The sequence below is a fragment of the Anomaloglossus baeobatrachus genome, chromosome 7 (genome assembly GCF_048569485.1).
Source record: "Anomaloglossus baeobatrachus isolate aAnoBae1 chromosome 7, aAnoBae1.hap1, whole genome shotgun sequence".
Lineage (NCBI taxonomy): Eukaryota > Metazoa > Chordata > Amphibia > Anura > Aromobatidae > Anomaloglossus > Anomaloglossus baeobatrachus.
Genome location: NC_134359.1, coordinates 105,944,153 through 105,970,092, shown reverse-complemented (window position 1 = coordinate 105,970,092; position 25,940 = coordinate 105,944,153). Strand labels below are relative to the sequence as shown.

General features: G+C 49.8%; 1 protein-coding gene across 1 annotated transcript; it reads left to right on the top strand.

The window, feature by feature from the left end:
* The first annotated feature begins 5,802 nt into the window (after nucleotides 1-5,802).
* Nucleotides 5,803-15,997, top strand: RPE (ribulose-5-phosphate-3-epimerase). Its single transcript, XM_075318955.1, has 6 exons — nucleotides 5,803-5,965; nucleotides 8,993-9,072; nucleotides 9,661-9,800; nucleotides 10,146-10,280; nucleotides 13,199-13,285; nucleotides 15,053-15,997. Exons 1-6 carry the CDS (start codon nucleotides 5,844-5,846, stop codon nucleotides 15,173-15,175), a joined length of 687 nt encoding a protein of 228 aa, XP_075175070.1. The 5' UTR covers nucleotides 5,803-5,843; the 3' UTR covers nucleotides 15,176-15,997.
* The last annotated feature ends 9,943 nt before the right edge of the window (nucleotides 15,998-25,940 follow it).

The window sequence follows — 25,940 nt, the reverse complement described above, 5'->3', positions numbered from 1 at the left end:
AGCCAGCACTGCCATGCTCGGGTGCTCGGTAATGATGAGCCAGCACTGCCATGCTCGGGTGCTCGGTAATGATGAGCCAGCACTGCCATGCTCGGGTGCTCGGTAATGATGAGCGGGCACTGCCATGCTCAGGTGCTCGGTAATGATGAGCGGGCACTGCCATGCTCAGGTGCTCGGTAATGATGAGCCAGCACTGCCATGCTCGGGTGCTCGGTAATGATGAGCCAGCACTGCCATGCTCAGGTGCTCGGTAATGATGAGCCAGCACTGCCATGCTCGGGTGCTCGGTAATGATGAGCCAGCACTGCCATGCTCGGGTGCTCGGTAATGATGAGCCAGCACTGCCATGCTCGGGTGCTCAGTAATGATGAGCCAGCACTGCCATGCTCGGGTGCTCGGTAATGATGAGCCAGCACTGCCATGCTCGGGTGCTCGGTAATGATGAGCCAGCACTGCCATGCTCGGGTGCTCGGTAATGATGAGCCAGCACTGCCATGCTCGGGTGCTCAGTAATGATGAGCCAGCACTGCCATGCTCGGGTGCTCGGTAATGATGAGCCAGCACTGCCATGCTCGGGTGCTCGGTAATGATGAGCCAGCACTGCCATGCTCGGGTGCTCGGTAATGATGAGCCAGCACTGCCATGCTCGGGTGCTCGGTAATGATGAACCAGCACTGCCATGCTCGGGTGCTCGGTAATGATGAGCCAGCGCCATGCTCGGGTGCTCAGTAATGATGAGCCAGCACTGTCATGCTCGGGTGCTCAGTAATGATGAGCCAGCACTGCCATGCTCGGGTGCTCAGTAATGATGAGCCAGCACTGCCATGCTCGGGTGCTCGGTAATGATGAGCCAGCACTGCCATGCTCGGGTGCTCGGTAATGATGAGCCAGCACTGCCATGCTCGGGTGCTCAGTAATGATGAGCCAGCACTGCCATGCTCAGGTGCTCAGTAATGATGTGCCAGTACTGCCATGCTCGGGTGCTCGGTAATGATGAGCCAGCACTGCAATGCTCGGGTGCTCGGTAATGATGAGCCAGCACTGCCATGCTCAGGTGCTCGGTAATGATGAGCCAGCACTGCCATGCTCGGGTGCTCGGTAATGATGAGCCAGCACTGCCATGCTCGGGTGCTCGGTAATGATGAGCCAGCACTGCCATGCTCGGGTGCTCAGTAATGATGAGCCAGCACTGCCATGCTCGGGTGCTCGGTAATGATGAGTCAGCACTGCCATGCTCGGGTGCTCGGTAATGATGAGCCAGCACTGCCATGCTCAGGTGCTCGGTAATGATGAGTCAGCACTGCCATGCTCGGGTGCTCGGTAATGATGAGCCAGCACTGCCATGCTCAGGTGCTCGGTAATGATGAGCCAGCACTGCCATGTTCGGGTGCTCGGTAATGATGAGCCAGCACTGCCATGCTCAGGTGCTCGGTAATGATGAGCCAGCACTGCCATGCTCAGGTGCTCAGTAATGATGAGCCAGCACTGCCATGCTCGGGTGCTCGGTAATGATGAGCCAGCACTGCCATGCTCAGGTGCTCAGTAATGATGAGCCAGCACTGCCATGCTCAGGAATGATGAGCCAGCACTGCCATGCTCGGGTGCTCAGTAATGATGAGCCAGCACTGCCATGCTCGGGTGCTCGGTAATGATGAGCCAGCACTGCCATGCTCGGGTGCTCGGTAATGATGAGCCAGCACTGCCATGCTCAGGTGCTCGGTAATGATGAGCCAGCACTGCCATGCTGTGGTGCTCGGTAATGATGAGCCAGCACTGCCATGCTCAGGTGCTCGGTAATGATGAGCCAGCACTGCCATGCTCAGGTGCTCGGTAATGATGAGCCAGCACTGCCATGCTCAGGTGCTCGGTAATGATGAGCCAGCACTGCCATGCTCAGGTGCTCGGTAATGATGAGCCAGCACTGCCATGCTCGGGTGCTCGGTAATGATGAGCCAGCACTGCCATGCTCAGGTGCTCGGTAATGATGAGCCAGCACTGCCATGCTCGGGTGCTCGGTAATGATGAGCCAGCACTGCCATGCTCGGGTGCTCGGTAATGATGAGCCAGCACTGCCATGCTCAGGTGCTCAGTAATGATGTGCCAGTACTGCCATGCTCGGGTGCTCGGTAATGATGAGCCAGCACTGCCATGCTCGGGTGCTCGGTAATGATGAGCCAGCACTGCCATGCTCGGGTTGCTCGGTAATGATGAGCCAGCACTTCCATGCTCAGGTGCTCGGTAATGATGAGCCAGCACTGCCATGCTCAGGTGCTCAGTAATGATGAGCCAGCACTGCCATGCTCGGGTGCTCGGTAATGATGAGCCAGCACTGCCATGCTCGGGTGCTCGGTAATGATGAGCCAGCACTGCCATGCTCGGGTGCTCAGTAATGATGAGCCAGCACTGCCATGCTCAGGTGCTCAGTAATGATGAGTCAGCACTGCCATGCTCGGGTGCTCGGTAATGATGAGCCAGCACTGCCATGCTCGGGTGCTCGGTAGTGATGAGCCAGCACTGCCATGCTCGGGTGCTCAGTAATGATGAGCCAGCACTGCCATGCTCGGGTGCTCGGTAATGATGAGCCAGCACTGCCATGCTCGGGTGCTCAGTAATGATGAGCCAGCACTGCCATGCTCGGGTGCTCGGTAATGATGAGTCAGCACTGCCATGCTCGGGTGCTCGGTAATGATGAGCCAGCACTGCCATGCTCAGGTGCTCGGTAATGATGAGCGGGCACTGCCATGCTCGGGTGCTCGGTAATGATGAGCCAGCACTGCCATGCTCAGGTGCTCGGTAATGATGAGCCAGCACTGCCATGCTCAGGTGCTCGGTAATGATGAGCCAGCACTGCCATGCTCAGGTGCTCGGTAATGATGAGCCAGCACTGCCATGCTCGGGTGCTCGGTAGTGATGAGCCAGCACTGCCATGCTCGGGTGCTCGGTAATGATGAGTCAGCACTGCCATGCTCAGGTGCTCAGTAATGATGAGCGGGCACTGCCATGCTCGGGTGCTCAGTAATGATGAGCCAGCACTGCCATGCTCGGGTGCTCGGTAATGATGAGCCAGCACTGCCATGCTCGGGTGCTCGGTAATGATGAGCCAGCACTGCCATGCTCGGGTGCTCGGTAATGATGAGCCAGCACTGCCATGCTCGGGTGCTCGGTAATGATGAGCCAGCACTGCCATGCTCGGGTGCTCGGTAATGATGAGCGAGCACTGCCATGCTCGGGTGCTCGGTAATGATGAGCCAGCACTGCCATGCTCGGGTGCTCGGTAATGATGAGCGGGCACTGCCATGCTCGGGTGCTCGGTAATGATGAGCCAGCACTGCCATGCTCGGGTGCTCAGTAATGATGAGCCAGCACTGCCATGCTCGGGTGCTCGGTAATGATGAGCGAGCACTGCCATGCTCGGGTGCTCGGTAATGATGAGCGAGCACTGCCATGCTCGGGTGCTCGGTAATGATGAGCCAGCACTGCCATGCTCGGGTGCTCGGTAATGATGAGCCAGCACTGCCATGCTCGGGTGCTCGGTAATGATGAGCCAGCACTGCCATGCTCGGGTGCTCGGTAATGATGAGCGGGCACTGCCATGCTCGGGTGCTCGGTAATGATGAGCCAGCACTGCCATGCTCGGGTGCTCAGTAATGATGAGCGAGCACTGCCATGCTCGGGTGCTCGGTAATGATGAGCCAGCACTGCCATGCTCGGGTGCTCAGTAATGATGAGCCAGCACTGCCATGCTCAGGTGCTCGGTAATGATGAGCGGGCACTGCCATGCTCGGGTGCTCGGTAATGATGAGCCAGCACTGCCATGCTCGGGTGCTCGGTAATGATGAGCGGGCACTGCCATGCTCAGGTGCTCGGTAATGATGAGCGGGCACTGCCATGCTCAGGTGCTCAGTAATGATGAGCCAGCACTGCCATGCTCAGGTGCTCGGTAATGATGAGCCAGCACTGCCATGCTGTGGTGCTCGGTAATGATGAGCCAGCACTGCCATGCTCAGGTGCTCGGTAATGATGAGCCAGCACTGCCATGCTGTGGTGCTCGGTAATGATGAGCCAGCACTGCCATGCTCGGGTGCTCGGTAATGATGAGCCAGCACTGCCATGCTCGGGTGCTCGGTAATGATGAGCCAGCACTGCCATGCTCGGGTGCTCGGTAATGATGAGCGGGCACTGCCATGCTCAGGTGCTCGGTAATGATGAGCGGGCACTGCCATGCTCAGGTGCTCGGTAATGATGAGCCAGCACTGCCATGCTCGGGTGCTCGGTAATGATGAGCCAGCACTGCCATGCTCGGGTGCTCAGTAATGATGAGCCAGCACTGCCATGCTCGGGTGCTCGGTAATGATGAGCGGGCACTGCCATGCTCAGGTGCTCGGTAATGATGAGCGGGCACTGCCATGCTCAGGTGCTCAGTAATGATGAGCCAGCACTGCCATGCTCAGGTGCTCGGTAATGATGAGCCAGCACTGCCATGCTCAGGTGCTCGGTAATGATGAGCCAGCACTGCCATGCTGTGGTGCTCGGTAATGATGAGCCAGCACTGCCATGCTCGGGTGCTCGGTAATGATGAGCCAGCACTGCCATGCTCGGGTGCTCGGTAATGATGAGCCAGCACTGCCATGCTCGGGTGCTCGGTAATGATGAGCGGGCACTGCCATGCTCAGGTGCTCGGTAATGATGAGCGGGCACTGCCATGCTCAGGTGCTCGGTAATGATGAGCCAGCACTGCCATGCTCGGGTGCTCGGTAATGATGAGCCAGCACTGCCATGCTCAGGTGCTCGGTAATGATGAGCCAGCACTGCCATGCTCGGGTGCTCGGTAATGATGAGCCAGCACTGCCATGCTCGGGTGCTCGGTAATGATGAGCCAGCACTGCCATGCTCGGGTGCTCAGTAATGATGAGCCAGCACTGCCATGCTCGGGTGCTCGGTAATGATGAGCCAGCACTGCCATGCTCGGGTGCTCGGTAATGATGAGCCAGCACTGCCATGCTCGGGTGCTCGGTAATGATGAGCCAGCACTGCCATGCTCGGGTGCTCGGTAATGATGAGCCAGCACTGCCATGCTCGGGTGCTCAGTAATGATGAGCCAGCACTGCCATGCTCGGGTGCTCGGTAATGATGAGCCAGCACTGCCATGCTCGGGTGCTCGGTAATGATGAGCCAGCACTGCCATGCTCGGGTGCTCGGTAATGATGAGCCAGCACTGCCATGCTCGGGTGCTCGGTAATGATGAGCCAGCACTGCCATGCTCGGGTGCTCGGTACTTGTAACCAGCAGTTGGACTATCGGACGGGCGTGAGTCGGTACCGAGTATAATTGAAGTCAATAGGGAACTCGGGCATTTTTCCGGTAAATCTTCCCCATTGACTTCCAGTATACTCGGTGCTCGAGTTGCGCCCCACTGCTGGGTACGAGCGCCCGGGCATGGTAGTGCTCGCTGATCACTAGTCTCATCTCATGGGGTCCGGTATTGGCTGATCATGGTGCCCGCTGTGAGGACGATACTGGTGTCTCTGATACCAGTGTGTGAGCTGCTGACCCCAGTAAACACATGAGGAGCTCCTCTACGCCTCGTCACGTGGCTCTCTCACTGCTCAGGGCTGCTCATCTCCCAGGACACATTCCCATTCATTCCGCTTTATGAATGTACTTTTCATGTGCGCTACAATCCGTGTCCATGACGTACAGCATGAGGCATCATGGGAAATGTAGTTCTCAAACAGGCGCTCCGAGCACACGACACAGAGCTGTAGAACTACAGCTCCCACAACCTGTTGCGGCCGCAGGGGAGCACGTGGGGCCGTTCTTGCGGTAGTAGCCACATTGTCATCATGTCGTCTGGATGTAAGATCGGTCCGTCCATTCTGAACAGCGACCTGTCCCGTCTGGCCGCGGAGTGTGAGCGCATGCTGCAATGCGGGGCCGACTACCTGCACCTGGATGTGATGGACGGGTGAGCGGGGAATGTGGCGGAAGTGGTACTTGTAGTAAGTGCGACCGACAAGATCTGTGGTCGGAGACAACCTGTGCGACATATGCAGATATCGCTCATTGTGCAGTAGTTCATACAGATTATATAGTGGGGTGAAAATGCAGAGCCCCCACCAGGTCTGAGTGCAATGTCTGCAGATTGTGGGTAAATCCTGTGCGTCACGTGGTGCCCTAAGATGGCCTGATGGTGCGGTCTGTGGTGTGTGCTCTCCAGCGCCACCTGCAGGCGGCTCCACCCAGGTCACTATTCACCCCAGAACGAGGCTTGTCACGTGACTGGGGACCAGAGTAAGGGGTCACATTGGGATTGGGTAATAGACTGTGGAGACCACCAGAGGGCAGCACCCAAAGGACTCATAACCTGTTGTGCCTCCCTCACTCTCTGCATGTGCTGAGCACCCTCTTATTCTAACTGAAGGTGTCTGTGGCTTCTTCTTGATGGAGGGAAATGATGGTGAAGGAGCAGTGTCTGGGGGCAAGACAAGTATTGTGCCCCCCCCCCCTTACATGCTAATAATGGTGCCGCCTTAGAAAGTAAAGCATAACAGAAAGTATTGTGCCCCCCCCCCTTACATGCTAATAATGGTGCCACCTTAGACAGTAAAGCATAACAGAAAGTATTGTGGCCCCCCCCTTACATGCTAATAATGGTGCCGCCTTAGAAAGTAAAGCATAACAGAAAGTATTGTGCCCCCCCCCCTTACATGCTAATAATGGTGCCACCTTAGACAGTAAAGCATAACAGAAAGTATTGTGGCCCCCCCCTTACATGCTAATAATGGTGCCGCCTTAGAAAGTAAAGCATAACAGAAAGTATTGTGCCCCCCCCCTTACATGCTAATAATGGTGCCACCTTAGACAGTAAAGCATAACAGAAAGTATTGTGGCCCCCCCCTTACATGCTAATAATGGTGCCGCCTTAGAAAGTAAAGCATAACAGAAAGTATTGTGCCCCCCCCCTTACATGCTAATAATGGTGCCGCCTTAGAAAGTAAAGCATAACAGAAAGTATTGTGCCCCCCCCCCCCTTACATGCTAATAATGGTGCCGCCTTAGAAAGTAAAGCATAACAGAAAGTATTGTGCCCCCCCCTTACATGCTAATAATGGTGCCGCCTTAGAAAGTAAAGCATAACAGAAAGTATTGTGCCCCCCCCTTACATGCTAATAATGGTGCCGCCTTAGAAAGTAAAGCATAACAGAAAGTATTGTGCCCCCCCCCTTACATGCTAATAATGGTGCCGCCTTAGAAAGTAAAGCATAACAGAAAGTATTGTGCCCCCCCCCCCCCCTTACATGCTAATAATGGTGCTGCCTTAGAAAGTAAAGCATAACAGAAAGTATTGTGCCCCCCCCCCCTTACATGCTAATAATGGCGCCGCCTTAGAAAGTAAAGCATAACAGAAAGTATTGTGCCCCCCCCCCTTACATGCTAATAATGGTGCTGCCTTAGAAAGTAAAGCATAACAGAAAGTATTGTGCCCCCCCCTTACATGCTAATAATGGTGCCGCCTTAGAAAGTAAAGCATAACAGAAAGTATTGTGCCCCCCCCCCTTACATGCTAATAATGGTGCCGCCTTAGAAAGTAAAGCATAACAGAAAGTATTGTGCCCCCCCCCTTACATGCTAATAATGGTGCCGCCTTAGAAAGTAAAGCATAACAGAAAGTATTGTGCCCCCCCCCCCTTACATGCTAATAATGGTGCTGCCTTAGAAAGTAAAGCATAACAGAAAGTATTGTGCCCCCCCCTTACATGCTAATAATGGCGCCGCCTTAGAAAGTAAAGCATAACAGAAAGTATTGTGCCCCCCCCCTTACATGCTAATAATGGTGCCGCCTTAGAAAGTAAAGCATAACAGAAAGTATTGTGCCCCCCCCCTTACATGCTAATAATGGTGCTGCCTTAGAAAGTAAAGCATAACAGAAAGTATTGTGCCCCCCCCTTACATGCTAATAATGGTGCCGCCTTAGAAAGTAAAGCATAACAGAAAGTATTGATGCTCCAAAAAGTGCTGTCCCCCGCACAACATAAAATGTTTACACCCCTGTGTGTCTCCAGTGACCAGTCCTCTCCTGGCCCCAGAGCCGGGGGCACAGTGCAGTGAAGTCATCACGCCCCTGTATCCGATGCTCGCGGGTACCACGGTATCCAAATGTTTGCATAATGCTGATGGCGATACAGATACGGCCGGAAGCTTGGGGCTTGTGCACGGCCCGGGATCTTCAGTGCTTGTGATGTCATTTCTTAAAGGGAATCCGTCAGCAGGTTTTTGCTATTTAATCTGAGAGCGGCATGATGTAGGGACAATATGTAAAAAATGAGTCTGGCCCTCCCTTTGTGATTGAAGTAAAAAGCTTGATTTCTTTAGTAATTGCAATCCAAATTTAAACCGCCAGTTCAGTAACGTTTCAGTCTATAGCTCAGACCTTCATCAGACATTGCCGTGGGTGGGATGGTGTGCAGCACCATAGAGACAGTAATAGTCCTGAGGAAAGGCGCATTACCTTACTATTATTACTTTCCTTTCTCTGTGCCCTGATATCATGGCGTTTGTGTTGTGTTGTCTATATTGTGCATTTATACAGAGCTGTGCATTTATCTATAATGGTAGAAGAACAGAGACTTTGTCTTGATTGAAATCCATGCCATGTACGCCATGTTTCCTGTAATAATGCCTGGAGCAGACCATACATATATAGAGGCATATTTCCTGCAGCCATGGCTGTAGAGCAGCGGACAGTGTGTGCTATGACTGGTTTCTTTGTATTGTAGATGGTCAGCACTGAGGTTATTCTTCTAAATGGCGTTACATTACAATTTGCAGATTTTTTTTCCACTGTTGACTATTCTGTCCTTACTATCTGGCCACAAACTAGGATCCGCACATTGCTGCAGAGCGCCCCCGGTCTGCCCTGCTCTGTGCTTTTTTTCCCCGGTGTTTTCCTCTTGTTGTTTGTGTCTGACGTATGTTTTTCCTCTCGTTGCAGGCATTTTGTTCCTAATATCACATTTGGACACCCTGTGGTGGAATGCCTCCGAAAGCAACTGGGAAATGACCCTTTTTTTGGTAATGCTTGGGATCATAACCATTAATGATGACTAGTGATGAGTGAGCACTACCATGCTCTGGTGCTGGGCACTCGTAATGATGAGTGAGCACTACCATGCTCGGGTGCTCGGCACTTGTAATGATGAGTGAGCACTACCATGCTCTGGTGCTCAGCACTCGTAATGATGAGTGAGCACTACCATGTTCGGGTGCTCGGCACTCGTAATGATGAGTGAGCACTACCATGCTCGGGTGCTCTGCACTCGTAATGATGAGCGAGCGCTACCATGCTCGGGTGCTCTGCACTCATAATGATGAGCGAGCACTAACATGCTCGGGTGCTCGGCGCTCACAATGATGAGCGAGCACTACCATGCTCGGGTGCTTGGCACTCATGTCGAGCAGATGGATGCGTCTCGAATACAGGAGTATAATGTAAGTCAATGGGGTTCTTCAGAGGTGCCCATCCGAGCATTCAACTACTCGCTCATTATTATGAGTACCGAGCACCAAAGCATGGTAGTGTTCGCTCATCACTACTTTTAGACTTTTTTTTTTCTTCTGTACATTTTTAACTTTTTTTCTTTTTTTCCACCCCCATTACAGATATGCACATGATGGTTGCTAAACCAGAACAGTGGGTTAAACCCATGGCCGCGGCTGGTGCCAACCAGTACACATTCCATCTAGAAGCTTCCGAAAATCCTGGAGCCCTGATTAAAGAGATCCGAGAAAGTGGCATGAAGGTGAGAGACACATGAGGTGCCGGCAGGGTCCTATGTACTCTTAGTCGTCCTGTTGTAGTGGAAGCCGGTCCTCCTCCATTTTTTCCCAGCAGACAGATATTGGATTGTGGTGAATGTATGTTATTACATCTCGGTGTGTCAGTGATTGCTGTGAGGAGCTGCAGCTTTTATTGTACGGTAACACTTAGAGCTAAAGTTGGGTACTGAACCGTCTATAAGAGATTTTACATTGGCTTACAGGTAGGGTCCAGTGATTTTTTTTCTTCTAAGTTGGGAGAGGGAGACGGGGTGAATACAAGACGTGGAGGGGAACATTGGTCCTAACCTCACTCCTTTTTCCCGTAGGTAGGCCTGGGCATTAAACCCAACACTACAGTGGAATATCTAGCACCGTGGGCGAATCAAATTGATATGGCTCTGGTTATGACTGTGGAACCTGGATTTGGAGGGCAGACGTTCATGGAGGACATGATGCCAAAGGTAGGCGATTACTTTGTATGGATTATATCAGATATTTGTCATGTAGGTACAGTACCGATCAAAAGTTTGGAGACACCTGGTCATGCCATGGTTTTCCTTGTTATTGAAATGTGCACATTGTCGATTCAGACTGAGGGCAGCAAAACCATGAAGAAACACACACATGGAAACATAAAGAAATACGTGAAATGAACCAGAATGTCTGTGAAACCTTAGATTATAAGTCTCCAATTTTTACTGTGATGACAGCTTTTACACCCCTTGAAATTCTCAATCTGTTTTATCAGTCACCTGGAATGTCTTGCCAACAGTCTGGAAGGAGTTACCTGAAATCCTGAGCACTTGTTAGATGCTTTGCCTTCTCTCTGTGCTCATCTCATCCCAAACCATCTCAGATGGGATGAGGCCATGTGATTGTGGAGGCCATGTGATTGTGGAGGCCATGTGATTGTGGAGGCCATGTGATTGTGGAGGCCATGTAGTACGCATCTCTTCATAACTCTCCTTCTTGGTCACACAGCAGTTACATAGTGGAGATATGTTTTGGGTCATTGTTCAGCTACATCACAAGGCTATGTTCACACACTGCATCTTTTGGTGCGTTTTTGGTCCGTTATTGAGGTTACAAAGATGCACCTAAATGCATGCATTTCCTTCTCCCAGTGAAGTCTGAGATGTCTATTTTGCTGTCTACACTGGGCATCTTTTTTTGGCTGCATCTTGGTTGCGTTTTTGAAGATGTAGCATGTCAATTCTTTTTGAGTTTTTCCAGTGTTTTTGAGCCCTTCCAGTCAATAGATTTAACTTAAAAAAAACGCATTTGGCAAAACGCGGAAAAAACGCTACATCTTAAGATACTCTGTCTGAATATAGCCTAATGGTCCCACTAAGTGCTAACCAGATGGAATGGCATGTTGTTAGGTAATGCTGTGGTGGCCATGCGGGGGAAGTACGACTTTAATTTGGAATAGATTACAACCAGTGTCACCAGTACAGCACCATCCCACCTCCTTCCATGCTTCATGGTGGGCACCACACATGTAGAAACCATCTGCTCATCTTTTCTGTATCTCACAAAGATATGGCTTTTTTGATGCCTCAAAATTGAGAATTTTTAGGATCAACTGAGTACAGATTTCAACTGATCTAATGTCCAGTCCTTATGTTGTTTGGCTCAAACAAGTCACTTCATGTTTGTGGTCCTCAGTAGTGGCAAACACTTTGTGAGGTCAGTGATTCCACAAATGAATTCTTGACAAGGCATAACTGTTCATGAGAAGCCACCTCAAGTGATGGCCTGATGAGGCTATGTTAGAACATGCCAGGCTGTCATCATAGTTATACGGGTGGTGCATTGAGGAATTGAAGGTTAAACACACATTGTAGTTTTTTTCATACATTTTATTTATATTTTTTACTCCTTGTTTTCACTCTTTAAGGTTTTGCTGCCTTCAGTCTGACTTTACAATGTGCACATTCTAATTCGCACAAGTAAAACCATTGCACGATCAAGTGTGTCCGAATTTTTGCCCATTACTGTATAGGCAGAAAGTAGCTGGATACTGTTTGATTAGAGGAAACTCTTCATTTATGTAAAAAATGAGCTGTTGCAGTATTTCTGTCTCTAGAAAACTTGTGATTTTTCTGTGCTTGTCAGCACGATTCAATAGCATGGGCTGCTGTACTTTCTACACATGCACCCATTGTGGTAGCATGATTACAGCACAAAAAGCAAATGATAGGTTCTCCCTAGCCGTGAAGAGGGCGCCCTCCTTCACTACAGTGGATACCACATGTGTACACCTGCGTCAGCCTTCGCTTTTTTTTTTCCCAGCAGTCCATGAACTGACGAACGCTGAGACCGAAACGTTTTCACTCTTTGGATTGCTATATACTTTCAAATAAATCACCATTATCTTCTTTCACCTTACTGGAGTGCCTGGTCTATATGTCTTTAATTACAGAAATGTCATATGACCAGTTATACTCTTTAAATGCGTGGCAGCAATAGATATGTATGCCCGCCTTCACCCCTGAGGAACCCTTGTGCATTAGTAAGAGAGAAACGTGAGTGGGTGTGTATGTGTTGCGTGTATGTGTTGCGGAGCCGGGGGCATTATCTCATTACTCTTAGGGTGCTAATCTCCATGAAAAGGCAGGGTATAGTTTATTTAGTAGAGCCACATCAGGGTCATTCATTTCCTTGCTACCTGCCTCTTCCATATCCATATCTTTTGTATATATATTCCTCCTTCCCTTGCTAAAAAAAAAAAAAAAATAGAAATTATATATATACTAGCTGTAGTACCCGGGCGTTGCCCAGGATAGTAACTGTCTGTCTCGTTCCCCGTCTGTCTGTCTCGTTCCCCGTCTGTCTGTCTCGTTCCCCGTCTGTCTGTCTCGTTCCCCGTCTGTCTGTCTCGTTCCCCGTCTGTCTGTCTCGCTCCCCGTCTGTCTGTCTCGCTCCCCGTCTGTCTGTCTCGCTCCCCGTCTGTCTGTCTCGCTCCCCGTCTGTCTGTCTCGTTCCCCGTCTCTTTACTTATCAGTCTGTGAAAATCGACCTGATTTTTGAAGGACCCATTGACTTGCATGGCTGAGCGCGATTAGATAATCAGATGCAACTTGGACATGCTGCAGTTTTTTTGGACTTGTGCAAGACCTCATAGAATAATATTGGTCTGAGTGCAATCTGATGTCTTGTTGGATCGCACTTAGACCGAAATTATGAGCCCTTTGGATTGGTCATCACAATCAGATTTTTGGGGGTTGGAAACCTGACCCAGAAGACTGATGAGTTCAGGTAAGGAGGGTTCTCAGGTGCTCAGGACATCACAGCCTACAGTGAGACCATGAAATTTCGGAAGTATAAAACAGTCCTAATAGATGTTTCTTCGCATTACTTGATTCCATTCTTGTAGGTGCAGTGGTTAAGATCGCAATTTCCATCACTGGACATTGAGGTCGATGGTGGTGTTGGACCAGAAAATATTCACCGTTGTGCAGAGGTAAAGGCTATATATAATGTGTATATGTGTACAGTTTAAATTCTTTAGTGCTCTGTCTTGATGAATAATCTTGAGTAGAAGAACTAAAGAATTAGAAAGTGTTTAAAGGGTGCATGCATTCATTCATTTTGTAATTCCACAAAAATGCTTGCTGTATGGAAGCAACAATAGGGTGGCCCTGTACTTCTTCTTTTTTTTTTTTTTTTTTGGGGGGGGTGGGGGAGGAAGGATCAATGCAGCAAATATAGCAGTAGATTCTGCTCCAAATTCTAAATGAAATACAGGTTGAAATCCTCTTTTGAATAAGGCTGGTGTCGCATACAATTCTGGCCTATGACGGCTCACAATGCACGGGCTGGCAGCGGCTCTCCGGATCTGAGTGTGACGGACAATCTGTACTTTGTGATTTGACACATACATATGGACTGTGCTTGGATCAGAAGACTGGGCCCAACCACCGTATACCCTGACCAGAGCTACCTGCCTCGTATGTGCCTATGAGGCCGTTAGCGGAGATCAGGACACCTAGAGGTCGGGTCTTCTGATACAAGAATGGTGGGGGAATAGAATGAAATGGCATTATGTGTTCCCTTCCCGAGACGAGATAGTAGAAATTTGGCGATACTGAATAAGTATAGGGTATTCAAACTTTTCTTTTTTTTTTTTTTTGGAAAAAAAAAATACTTTTCAGTAGTTGTGTTTAGAGAGTTATAAGGTAATTTTCCCCCTTAAATTAGCTGTTTCTTGCAATGTTGAAGGGTTGAGGTTTTTATTGCTAGATTACATGTACTTTTTTGGAGTATATTATGTTTTCTGGAGAAGTGGAAGGAGATACAATTCTTCTGGTTACTATATTTATTATGAGGCTCTAATAGATAATGGCAGGTTGGAGTTGTCTGTCCCCATGTGTGTGCGAGAAGGTGATATTTGGATGGAGACTCCCTCCAACTAGTTGTTATTTCAGAGGATACCTGAGAGGTGTTTTTCATTTTTTTTTTTGTCATGGGCATCTTTTATCTTAAATAATACAAAATGAACCTTAGTTCCCCATCTGTGTTGACATAGCCTATTGGAGGCATCACTGCAGCTATGTGCCCAATGGACAACGTACCTGCAGATTTTGCCGCGGAAAACCCGTGGATTTATCTGGATTTTCCAGATAAATCCGCAGGTTTGCGCAAGTACAGACACTCCCCATGTTATCTTATGGGATTTAGGGAGTGCTGTATTAATGCTGCGCCATGTGCAGCTGCGGAAAATGCTGCGGATTTCCCGCAGCCGCACATAACTGCATGTCAATTATTCATGCGGAAATATCTGCGGATGTCTATCCTTTCCACTATGGAGATAGAGGGCGGGACGTCCGCACTTGTCCCACTGGTTTACCACAACAAAAATGCTTGACTCCCGCAGCAATGGAAAGCTGCGGATTCCGGGGAGCAGCTGCGGGAAACCTGCGGAAAAATCCACGGGTACGTTATTCCGTGGGCACATAGCCATATAGCAATAGTACCACTGCAGCCAGTCACTTGACTTAGTAGTCTTGTCCACTCTCTTTTGATAGTGATTGGCTACTGTGGTCATGTGCTGTAGTCATGTTACCGCTGCAACCATGTCATAAAAATATAGGGGGCAGCGCTGGAGCTGTGGGGGGTAAAGCTCAGTTTATTTTCAGATAAAGGATACCTCTGGAATAGAATATCTTAAACCTGAAACCACTGTTGCTTATCACAAGTCTGACTCCTTTACAATATGGTGATTTCACAGGCAGGTGCGAATATGATAGTCTCTGGAAGTGCCATTATGAAAAGTGAGGACCCGCGGTCCGTGATCAATCTCCTCCGCAACGCCTGCTGCGAAGCCGCTCAGAAGCGCTCCTTGGACCGGTGAATCCAGAAGATGCTGGGAACACAACCAGACCACTATGAAGCCTTACCTGATCCAGAGCAGGCCTGGGACACAGACGAGGGTGGAGCACTACTGCCCCCTGAAGCAATCTCTTTACCAGTGAAGAATAACTATTATATACACATCATGGTTTATCTCACGTCTACAGGACAGATTTGTTTTCTGTTGGAAGAAAAGGTGTTCTTCCCTCCTAAAACCTAAGGTTGAGTTAAGCTTGTGAGCAAAAGATTGGGGCATCGGTAGCTAAAAGGGTAATTCCATCTCCAAGATTCTATCCCAACATGTAGTAGGAGTAATATTATTAGCAAATACCTCCAATTAGAAATGTAGTATAGTTCTCCTGATTAGCTATGTCACTTACCTCATGTGCAGTGCATTGCAGCTTATGTATCCATGGTTACAACCACAAGCAACTAACGAGCTGTCGCTATATGAGTGGCTATAACCATGAACACTGAAGCTGCAATGCCCTGCACATGAGGTAAGAGACATGGCTATATGTCAGGAGAACTATACTACATTTCTAATTGGAGGTATTTGCTAATTATTAATACACCTACTACATTTTGGGATAGGATCATGGAGAGGGGAATACTTTCAGCGTATAGATGTGCTCTGAACAAAGCATTGCCATAGCCAAGAAGACCATTACACGTAGTCACGCATCTGTTTTTTCATAAATTACTTCTATCACACATTCACCATTCTGTATAAATATCATTTCTGTTGCATTTAGTCTTTTTCAGGTAATTTAAAACGCATTAAATGTGAATAAAGAATATATATATAAAGCGTGATTGTTTTAAAGGGATTGTTCCCGGTTTTTGTTTTTTTAACCCTCCACAATGCTTAAGTTATATTCTCCCTGCAGCTGTTCACTTCCAGTCATGGGGGCACCAGTGAGCATAAAAAATGTTTGCCCATTATTAGCACTATGGCTGAAGGTGAATACAGGTTTCATTTGGCAACAAGGTCTCTAAGATTAAAAAAATTACACACTGCATTTTTTGGATTATAAAACACTTTCTTCATCGTTCCTTATGGGAGACCCAGACCATGGGTGTATAACTTCTGCCTCCGGAGGACACACAAAGTACTACACTCAAACGTGTAGCTCCTCCCTCCTAGCATATACACCCCCTGGTAGCCAGTCCTAGCCAGTTTCAATGCTTTGTGTTCAGGAGGTCACACACACATGCATTCTCTGATTTTTGATTTTTTTGATTTCAAAGATTTGGAAGAAAAGCGGGTCCAGTCTGGACTCCCGGCATGTCCCTTCTCACCCCACTGTGTCGGCGGTGCTGTTAAGGTTGATTTTACAAGGCTGGAGCCTTCACATACCGCGCTCCTTCACCATCCCCTGGGGCTCTGGCTTGAAGTGGGAGCCATCACGGTTCTCACTGCTTTGCAGGAGACCGGTCTCCATCCGCAGCCCTTTCAGGATCCTGCCGGACGGAGCGCTCACCTCCCAGGGACCTGGCACCTGCGTCTCACAAGCTAAGTACTGAGACGTTTTTACCACAGAAAGTGGTCTTTCCAGGGGTCCCTTGTACTTTATATATTGGGGAGAGTGTGTTATATGACTGTGTTAACATTTCCGGCCGGTTCTCCAGTTTTCACTGGAGAACCGCGCCGATGGTGCCTGCACGCTGGCCGCATGTTTAAATCTAGGCCCCGGCTTCGCCCGAGGCCTAGTTTCGGTTTCACTGCCCCTGCATGTCAGTCATGCAGAGGGACAGTGCGGCTACGCCCAGCGGCCGTTCAGCACAGGGAACGGACACTCCTCACTGAGGAAAGATTCCCTCCCCTGTATACCTCATTTGCCCGCTCTCAGAGTAGGCCCCGCCCCCTCTCCTCGCTCCGGTCGCCATTTTCTCAGCGTTCTCAATGTCTGCATAGGCACAGAGATACCACATTGTGACAAATGGGGGCCTGGGCTGGGGGACTGGAGGGCACAGAAATGTATGTTAAACGGTCTGGCAAGCCACAACCTCCGGTTGTGCAGCTGCTTATATTCTCTGTTTATATACTCTACTGGGAGTCATTCTGGACAGAGCCCCCACTTCTGCAGCATGTCTCACATCAGAGCAAGGCTGCAAGGCTGCTCTTAATATGCACTGCATGTAGACTCGTACTGCCTGTACCGAGCACATAAACACAGTGGTCCCTCAGCCTGGAGGCTCATCAGTGGTCCCTCCAGCTGCTCCGGCTCCGGTGGTGCTGAGCATGCATTAGCCCCCTTCTCAGGGCGCTTCTGCTGCTACGGCTCGCTCAGCAAAGCTCACAGAGGACTCTTCATCTGGTCTCAGACCCCGTCCTCCTAAAATGGAGACGCAGGGTCCCCCTGTCCTTCCCCGTCCCGCAGCTCTGATTCACGAGCTGACTCACAGGACGAGGAGGATGTCTTTACTAGGGGCTCGGACGCTACTTCATGTACCATTGATCTGTCCGAAGGTGATGCAGATGCTAATGATTTGATTGCGTCCATTATATTTGTACTGGACCTCAATCCGCCTGTATCAGGGGAGCATCCCCCTCTGGCAGAAAGGCATCAGTATACCTTAAAGAGAACAAGGAGTGTGTTCCTTAACCACTCCAGTTTTCAGCCCACTGTGACCAAACCCAGAGCCTGTCCTGACAGACGCTCCCAAAGCGTGGTTCTGATGACTGTTTCCCCCTTCCACCAGAGGTGGTCAAGGAGTGGGCTCATTCACCAAGGGTGGTCCCTCCGGTGTCTAGACTTTCAGCCCGGTTAGTTGTATCAGCGGCTGACGGCACCTCTCTAAGGATCCCACTGTACATTAATTCTGTACTGGACCTCAATCCGCCAGTATCAGAGGAGCAACCCTCTCTGGCAAAAAGGCACCAGTTTACCTTGCCTAAGAGAACAAGGAGTGTGTTCCTTAACCACTCCAGTTTTCAGGCCACTGTGACCAAGCCCAGGGTCTGCTCTGACAAACTCTTCCCAAAGCGTGGTTCTGATGACAGTTTTCCCCTTCCACCAGAGGTGGTCAAGGAGTGGGCTCATTCACCAGAGGTGGTCCCTCCGGTGTTTAGACTCTCAGCCCGGACCGTTGTATCAGTGGCTGATGGCTCCTTCACTTAAGGTTTTGCTGTCCGCCAGGTTGTCCTTCTGGCCAAATCTGTATGGAGGCGGCAGGGGCCTCGTTCTCCCCACTTTTTGCAGCAGTGCGGGCTTTCAAAGCCATCTCTGCTTCTCTAGAGGAGATGCATTCCCTCACAGGGACTCTATGCCCGAAATGGTTGCCTTAACTTCCAGACTTCAGTCTTTTCATCCTATGCCATGTCTGCCATGCTGGAGACTCTCACCGCACTGCGGTGGCCTCGGCTAATTTCCTCGCTATCCGCAGGCTCCTGTGGCTTCGGAAGTGGAAGGCAGATGCTTCTAAAGAAGTTCCTTGCTGGGCTCCCTTTTCTGGGACCAGACTATTCGGGAACAACTGGATGAAATTATTAAGGAAGCTCTTGGCGGGAAGAGTTCTTCCAGGCCACAAACCTAAACTGTCCAGGGCAGGAATCAGTCGAGGTTTCGTTCTTTTCGTTCCTCCATCTGATCGTTCTCTAAGCCCTCGGCCTCGTCCACTAGCTCAGCCAAGGATCGTAAACCCAAATGGCGCACGAAGCCGCGTCCTCAGAAGACCGCAGGAGATGCTGCCACTAAGTCAGCCTCCTCCTGGCTATCTGGCCACGCCAGCAACGTCCTTGGTCGGTGGCAGGCTCTCCCTCTTTGGCGACGTATGGTTTTAACACGTCTCCGATCAGTGGGTGCGGGATACACGTCTACAGGATAGAATTCCATCCAGCCCGCCAAACAGTTTTTTTCTGTCAACTCCCCCCTGCTCCAAGGCCGCCGCCTTCTCACAGGCCGTGGCCTTCTTGCAGGCCAATGGAGTAATTGTACCGGTTCCCGACTGGGAACGGTTCTGAGATTTCTGCTTAAATCTATTCCTAGTCCCCGAAGAGGGCGGTGTCTTCCGACCTGGATCTCAAGCTTCTCAAGCATGTTCAGGTGCGGCATTTTCGCATGGAGTCTCTGCGATCAATCAATGACCCAAGGAGATTCCCTAGCATCCATCGACATCAGAGATGCCTATCTGCATGTGCCAATCGCAGTTTTACACCAGCGTTGGCTACGTTTTGCAATCGGAGTGGTCCAATTCGTGGCTCTTCCCTTGGGGTTTGCCACGGCCCCTCGAGTATTCTCAAGGTCGGGGCAGCTGTGATTGCGGTCCTGCATCTCTAGGAGTTGGCAGTGATCCTTTTGTCCTGGACGGCCTTCTAGTCTGGGCTTCATCCAGTGCAGACTGTTAGCGGAGTGCCTCGCTCACTCTCGCCACTCTAACCAATTCGGGTGGCTTGTCATTCTGTCCAAGTCCACTCTGACTTCGACCCAGAAGTTCACATACCCAGGGACGCAATTCGAGACTCTGTCGGCACTTGTGAAGCTGCCCTTAGTCAAACAGCAGTCCCTCCGCTGGCGGTCGACGTCGTTCCATCAGGCACCTAATACAGGTGCTGGATCAGATGGTGGCGTCCATGGAAGCGATTCCCTTGCCCAGTTCCATCTGCGTCCTCTGCGGCTGGATATTTTCCGCTGTTGGAACAAGCGGACTTCCTCCTTCCACGGGGTGGTGGCTTCGCCACAGACCAGGGGCTCGTTTCAGTGGTGGCTTCGGCCCCTCTGTCTCAGAGAGGCTCCTTCCTGGCCCTGTCCCGGGTGATCCTCACCAGGATGCTAGTCTATCCAGCTGGGGAGCAGTATATCTCCACCATGGAGCGCAGGGCACTTGGACTCTGTCCGAATCAGCCCTCTGGATCAATGTGCTGGAAATCAGAGCTGTGTTTCCAGCTCTCTAAGCCTTTCACCATCTGTTGGCGGCCAGGCACATTCGAGTCCAGTCAGATAACGACAGCGTTTGCCTACTTCAACCTCCAGGGCGGGACACTCAGCCGCCTGGCAATGTTGGAGGTTCAACGCATTCTTCAGTGGACGGAGGACTCCTAGTCCACCATATCCGCAGCCCACATCCCAGACGTGGAAAACTGGGAGGCAGATTCTCTCAGCCGTCAAACCGTGGCTCCACGATCCTCAGGCTTTTGCGGCAGACGCACTGGTTCAAGTTTGGTCCCAGCTTCGTCTGTCTTACGTGTTTCACCCTCTAGCTCTTGCCCAGAGTCCTGCGCAAGATCAGAAAGGAGGGCCGTCGGGGCATTCTCATTGCTCCAGACTGACCCAGGCAAGCTTGGTACCCTGACCTGCTCCATCTGTCCATAGAGGTGCCATGGCATCTCCCGGACTGTCCAGACCTTCTCTCACGAGGTCCGTCTTTCCGCCAGAATCCTGCGGTTCTCATATTGACGGCGTGGCTTTTGAGTCCTGGATCTTGACGACTTCGGGTATCCCTCCTGAAGTCATCTCCACTATGACTCGAGCTCTGAAGTATCCTTTGGGCTTTTTTTTTTGCCTTGCCGACCCTCCTGTCCCTTCTACAGTCCGGTCTGCAGCTAGGACTATCCCTCAATTCCCTTAAGGGACAGGTCTCGGCTCTGTCAGTGTTGTGCCAGCGGCGTATCGCCCGGCTGGTCCAGGTGCGCTCCTTCATGCAGGGCGCATCTCACATCATTCCGCCTTACCGGTGGCCTTTGGAGCCCTGGGACCTTAATCCGGTCCTCACGGCTTCCGGAAACCCCCCTTTGAGCCTCTTAGGGAGGTTTCTTTGTTTCGTCTTTCACTGAAAGTGGTCTTTCTAGTGGCCATAACTTCCCTCAAGAGAGTCTCTGTTTTGGCTGCACTCTCTTCGGAGTACCCCCTTTTTTGGTTTTTCTTCAAGACAAGGTGGTTCTCCGTCCGACTCCGGACTTTCTCCCTAAGGTGGTTGCTGCTTCCACCTTAACCAGGGCATTTTCCCTGCCTTCCTTTTGTCCGGCTCCTGTTCATCGCTTTGAAAAAGCGTTGCATACTCTGGATCTGGTGCGGGCGCTCCGGATCTATGTGTCTCGCACCGCTGTTCTTAGGCGGTGCAGCTCTCTTTTGTGCTGACCACTGGTCAGCGTAAGGGCCTCTCGGCATGTAAGCCGACCCTGGCTCGTTGGATTAGGTCGGCCATTTCCGATACCTACCAGTGTACTCAAGTGCCTCTTCCGCCGGGGATCAAGGCACACTTGACCAGAGCTGTCGGTGCCTGTTAGGCTTTCAGGCCCAGGCTACGGCTCAGCAGGTCTGTCAGACTGCCACTTGGATTAGTCTGCATACCTTTTCGAAGCACTACCAAGTGCATGCTCATGCTTCGGCAGATGCGAGCTTGGGCAGACGCATCCTTCAGGCGGCTGTCGCCCATTTGTGAAGTTAGGTTTCGCCTACTTCTCAGTTTTTCTGTTTATTCCCACCCATGGACTGCTTTGGAACGTCCCATGGTCTGGGTCTCCCATAAGGAACGATGAAGAAAAAGAGAATTTTGTTACTTACCGTAAATTCTTTTTCTTATAGTTCCGACATGGGAGACCCAGCACCCTCCCTGTTGCCTGTTGGCAGGTTTCTTGTTCCGTGTGTTTTCACCGGCTGTTGTTGTTGTAGACAGAGGTTCCGGTTGTTCCGGGTTTTGCTCTGTCTCTACTTGTGGGTGGATGTCCTCCTTCAGCTTTTGCACTAAACTGGCTAGGACTGGCTACCAGGGGGTGTATATGCTAGGAGGGAGGAGCTACACGTTTGAGTGTAGTACTTTGTGTGTCCTCCGGAGGCAGAAGCTATACACCCATGGTCTGGGTCTCCCATGTCGGAACTATAAGAAAAAGAATTTACGGTAAGTAACAAAATTCTCTTTTTTCCTCACAAAAACTTGGGGGGGAAATGAGGGGTGCGTCTTATAATCCAAATTTAGCTTACCGGGGAAGGTGGATAGGGGGTCACAGGAGATGCTGCGGGCTGCAGGTGCTGTGCTTCAGGCTTACTGCGGGCTGTGCTGGGGCTGCAGGGGCTGCGCTTCAGGCTTACTGCGGGCTGTGCTGGGGCTGCGCTTCAGGCTTACTGCGGGCTGTGCTGGGGCTGCGCTTCAGGCTTACCGCGGGCTGTGCTGGGGCTGCAGGTGCTGTGCTTCAGGCTTACCGCGGGCTGTGCTGGGGCTGCAGGGGCTGTGCTTCAGGCTTACCGCGGGCTGTGCTGGGGCTGCAGGGGCTGTGCTTCAGGCTTACCGCGGGCTGTGCTGGGGCTGCAGGGGCTGTGCTTCAGGCTTACCGCGGGCTGTGCTGGGGCTGCAGGGGCTGTGCTTCAGGCTTACCGCGGGCTGTGCTGGGGCTGCAGGTGCTGTGCTTCAGGCTTACCGCGGGCTGTGCTGGGGCTGCAGGTGCTGTGCTTCAGGCTTACCGCGGGTTGTGCTGGGGCTGCAGGTGCTGTGCTTCAGGCTTACTGCGGGCTGTGAGGCAGGGGCAGTCTTTCTGAAAATGATGTCGGTGCGGGCTTCAAATAATGGCGCCTAGAGTTGGCACGTGCGCAGATGGAGCTCTCGACTAAAGATCTCATCTGCGCATGCGCCGCCACTGGCCCATTAATTGCCCTGCATTGGACTTAAGGAAAATGGCGCCCGGAGGTGGCGCGCGTGCAGATGAGATCTCTGCATGTCATTGGGCCGAGAGCTCCATGTGAACATGCCCTGACTTCGGGCCCATTTCTTTGAGGCCCGCACCGCTGACAGTTTCTGATTGCTCCTCCTGCCTCACGGCCCGCAGTGATCATCTGGAACACCCGCGGCATCGCCCTACTCCAGCACTGCCCCTGCCTCCTGGGATCCCGCTCCAGCACCGCTGCCGCCGCTTCTCTGGTAAGACACCATCGGATTGTAAGACACACCCCATATTTTCCTTTTCTCTGTTTTTTTTCTCTAAATTTATGGTGCGTCTTATAATTCTGTGTGTCTTATGAAATGAAAAGTACGGTATGTAATTTCACCTGACCAATTCCTGACCCTCCTCTTCCAATATTGGTTAATGTAATATTTGCAAACAATTACACTGGTGGGAGCTGCGACTCCCTGGGATGATAAAGGATGTCATAGCTAGCTACCAGTGTTTCCCTGAAAATAACACCGGGTTTTTTAGTTTTTGCTCTGAGAGATGGACTAGGCGTTATTCATTTTCAGGGGAGGTCTTATTTTGTTTCCATAAACAATTCTTATTTATTCTTGAACAAAAAAAAAACAATTGTCCAAATATGATCATATTGCATTTTGGAACATCACCATAACTCTCCAAACCCTATGTGTAACAAGTGTCTGTCTGTATCACACCAGCCTATCTCCCCTTCAGCCTTAGATTCCTGGGATTAGGTTAGGAGACCTTTTGGTGACAACCTAGTCACATGACGAGATGTCGCAAAGGTCCTGCAGCAGTCATATACAGTGCCTTGTGAAAGTATTTGGCCCCCTTGAATTTTTCCACCTTTTCCCACATTTCAGGCTTCAAACATAAAGATAAAAATGTTAATGTTATGGTGAAGAATCAACAACAAGTGGGACATAATTGTGAAGTTGAACAAAATTTTATTGCTTATTTTAAACTTTTGTAAAAAAGAAACTGAAAATTGGGGCGTGCAATATTATTCGTCCCCTTTACTTTCAGTGAAGCAAACTCACTCCAGAAGTTCATTGAGGATCTCTGAATGATCCAATGTTGTCCTAAATGACTGATGATGATAAATATAAGCCACCTGTGTGTAATAAAGTCTCCGTATAAATGCACCTGCTCTGTGATAGTCTCAGTGTTCTGTTTAAAGCACAGAGAGCATCATGAAGACCAAGGAACACAAACAGGCAGGTCCGTGATACTGTTGTGGAGAAGTTTAAAGCCGGATTTGGTTACAAAAAGATTCACAACTTTTAACATCCCAAGAAGAACTGTGCAAGTGATCATATTGAAATGGAAGGAGTATCATACCACTGCAAATCTACTAAGACCCGGCCGTCCATCCAACCTTTCATCTCAAACAAGGAGAAGATTGATCAGAGATGCAGCCAAGAGGCCCATGATCACTCTGGATGAACTGCAGAGATCTACAGCGGAGGTGGGAGAGTCTGTCCATAGGACAACAATCAGTCGTACACTGCACAAATCTGGCCTTTATGGAAAAGTGGCAAGAAGAAAGCCATTTCTCAAAGATATCCATAAAAAGGGTCATTTAAAGTTTGCCACAAGCCACCTGAGAGACACACCAAACATGTGGAAGGAGGTGCTCTGGTCAGATGAAACCAAAATCAAACTTTTTGGGCACAATGCCAAACGATATGTTTGGCGTAAAAGCAACACAACTAATCATCCTGAACACACCATCCCCAATGGCAAACGTGGTGGTAGCATTATGGTTTGGGCCTGCTTTTCTTCAGCAGGGACAGGGAAGATGGTTAAAATTGATGGGAAGATGGATGGAGCCAAATACAGGACCATTCTTGAAGAAAACCTGTTAGGGAGTCTGCAAAAGACCTGAGACTGGGACGGAGATTTGTCTTCCAACAAGACAATTATCCCAAACATAAAGCAAAATCTACAATGGAATGGTTCACAAATAAACGTATCCAGGTGTTAGAATGGCCAAGTCACAGTCCAGACCTGAATCCTATCGAGAATCTGTGGAAAGAGCTGAAAACTGCTGTTCACAAATGCTCTCCTTCCCAGCTCACTCAGCTCCAGCTATTTGCAAAGGAGGAATGGGCAAGAATTTCAGTCTCTCGATGTGCAAAACTGATAGACATACCCCAAGAGACTTACAGCTGTAATCGCAGCAAAATGTGGCGCTACAAAGTATTAACTTAAAGAAGACGAATAATATTGCACGCCACAATTGTCAGTTATTTATTTTGTAAAAAAGTTTAAAATAAGCAATAAATTTTGTTCAACTTCACAATTGTGTCCCACTTGTTGTTGATTCTTCACCATAACATTAAAAGTTTTTATCTTTATGTTTGAAGCCTGAAATGTGGGAAAATGTAAAAAATTCAAAGGGGCAAAATACTTTCGCAAGGCAGTGTAAGCCCTGGGGGTCCTCTGAAATTGCCCAGTTTGCTCTCCCTCACCCTAATGCCAGTCCTGCATACCAGCCAGTCTCCTGTTCCTTCAGATTCTTGCAATTAGGAGACCTTTGATTACATCATGTCACGTGATTGAAGTCATCAAAGGTCCTTAAACAATCTGAACCTTGGAATACAACTGCTGGGGTCCGTGAGAGAGTGGTGTCCTGAGAAATTTCAAAGTTTAACTCCCCCCCTAATCCCAGCCCTGACTGAAACTAGGGCTTATTTTTAGAGTAGGGCTTATATTTGAAGTGTACTCCAAAAATTCTGTAAAATTATGCTGGGGCAGGTCTTTTCAGGGAAACAACAGATATAGTACGAACTGTTTTGGTAATTTTCAGGTTTCCCATCACTGAGTCTTGAAGGCTGAAAACGTTGTATTGAGCTGGCCGCAGTACATTTTATTTTCTGATGGGTAAATTCCCTGAGTTGTGTGCCGAATCCTTTTGACTTTTTGTTTCAGTATTGCGATTGCATGGAATGGCTGAACAGTCATCCCTATTCCTAGAGGAACCTTTTGGGGAACACAACATAGTTGGGGCTGACTTGTTGAGGCAACCTATTTTCAAAGTAAATTGCAGCACCTTTGTGTAATTGTTCCCAGATACGTCAGTAAATGAGACAGACCACTATTTATTGCAATAACTTTATTACAAATAGAAAATACCGTA

Coding starts and splice junctions, on each gene's coding strand:
- RPE (XM_075318955.1), top strand. CDS start 5,844: ATGTCGTCTGGATGTAAGATCGGTCCGTCCATTCTGAACAGCGACCTG. Junction 5,966..8,992: donor CACCTGGATGTGATGGACGG/GTGAGCGGGGAA, acceptor CTCTCGTTGCAG/GCATTTTGTTCCTAATATCA. Junction 13,286..15,052: donor ATATTCACCGTTGTGCAGAG/GTAAAGGCTATA, acceptor GTGATTTCACAG/GCAGGTGCGAATATGATAGT.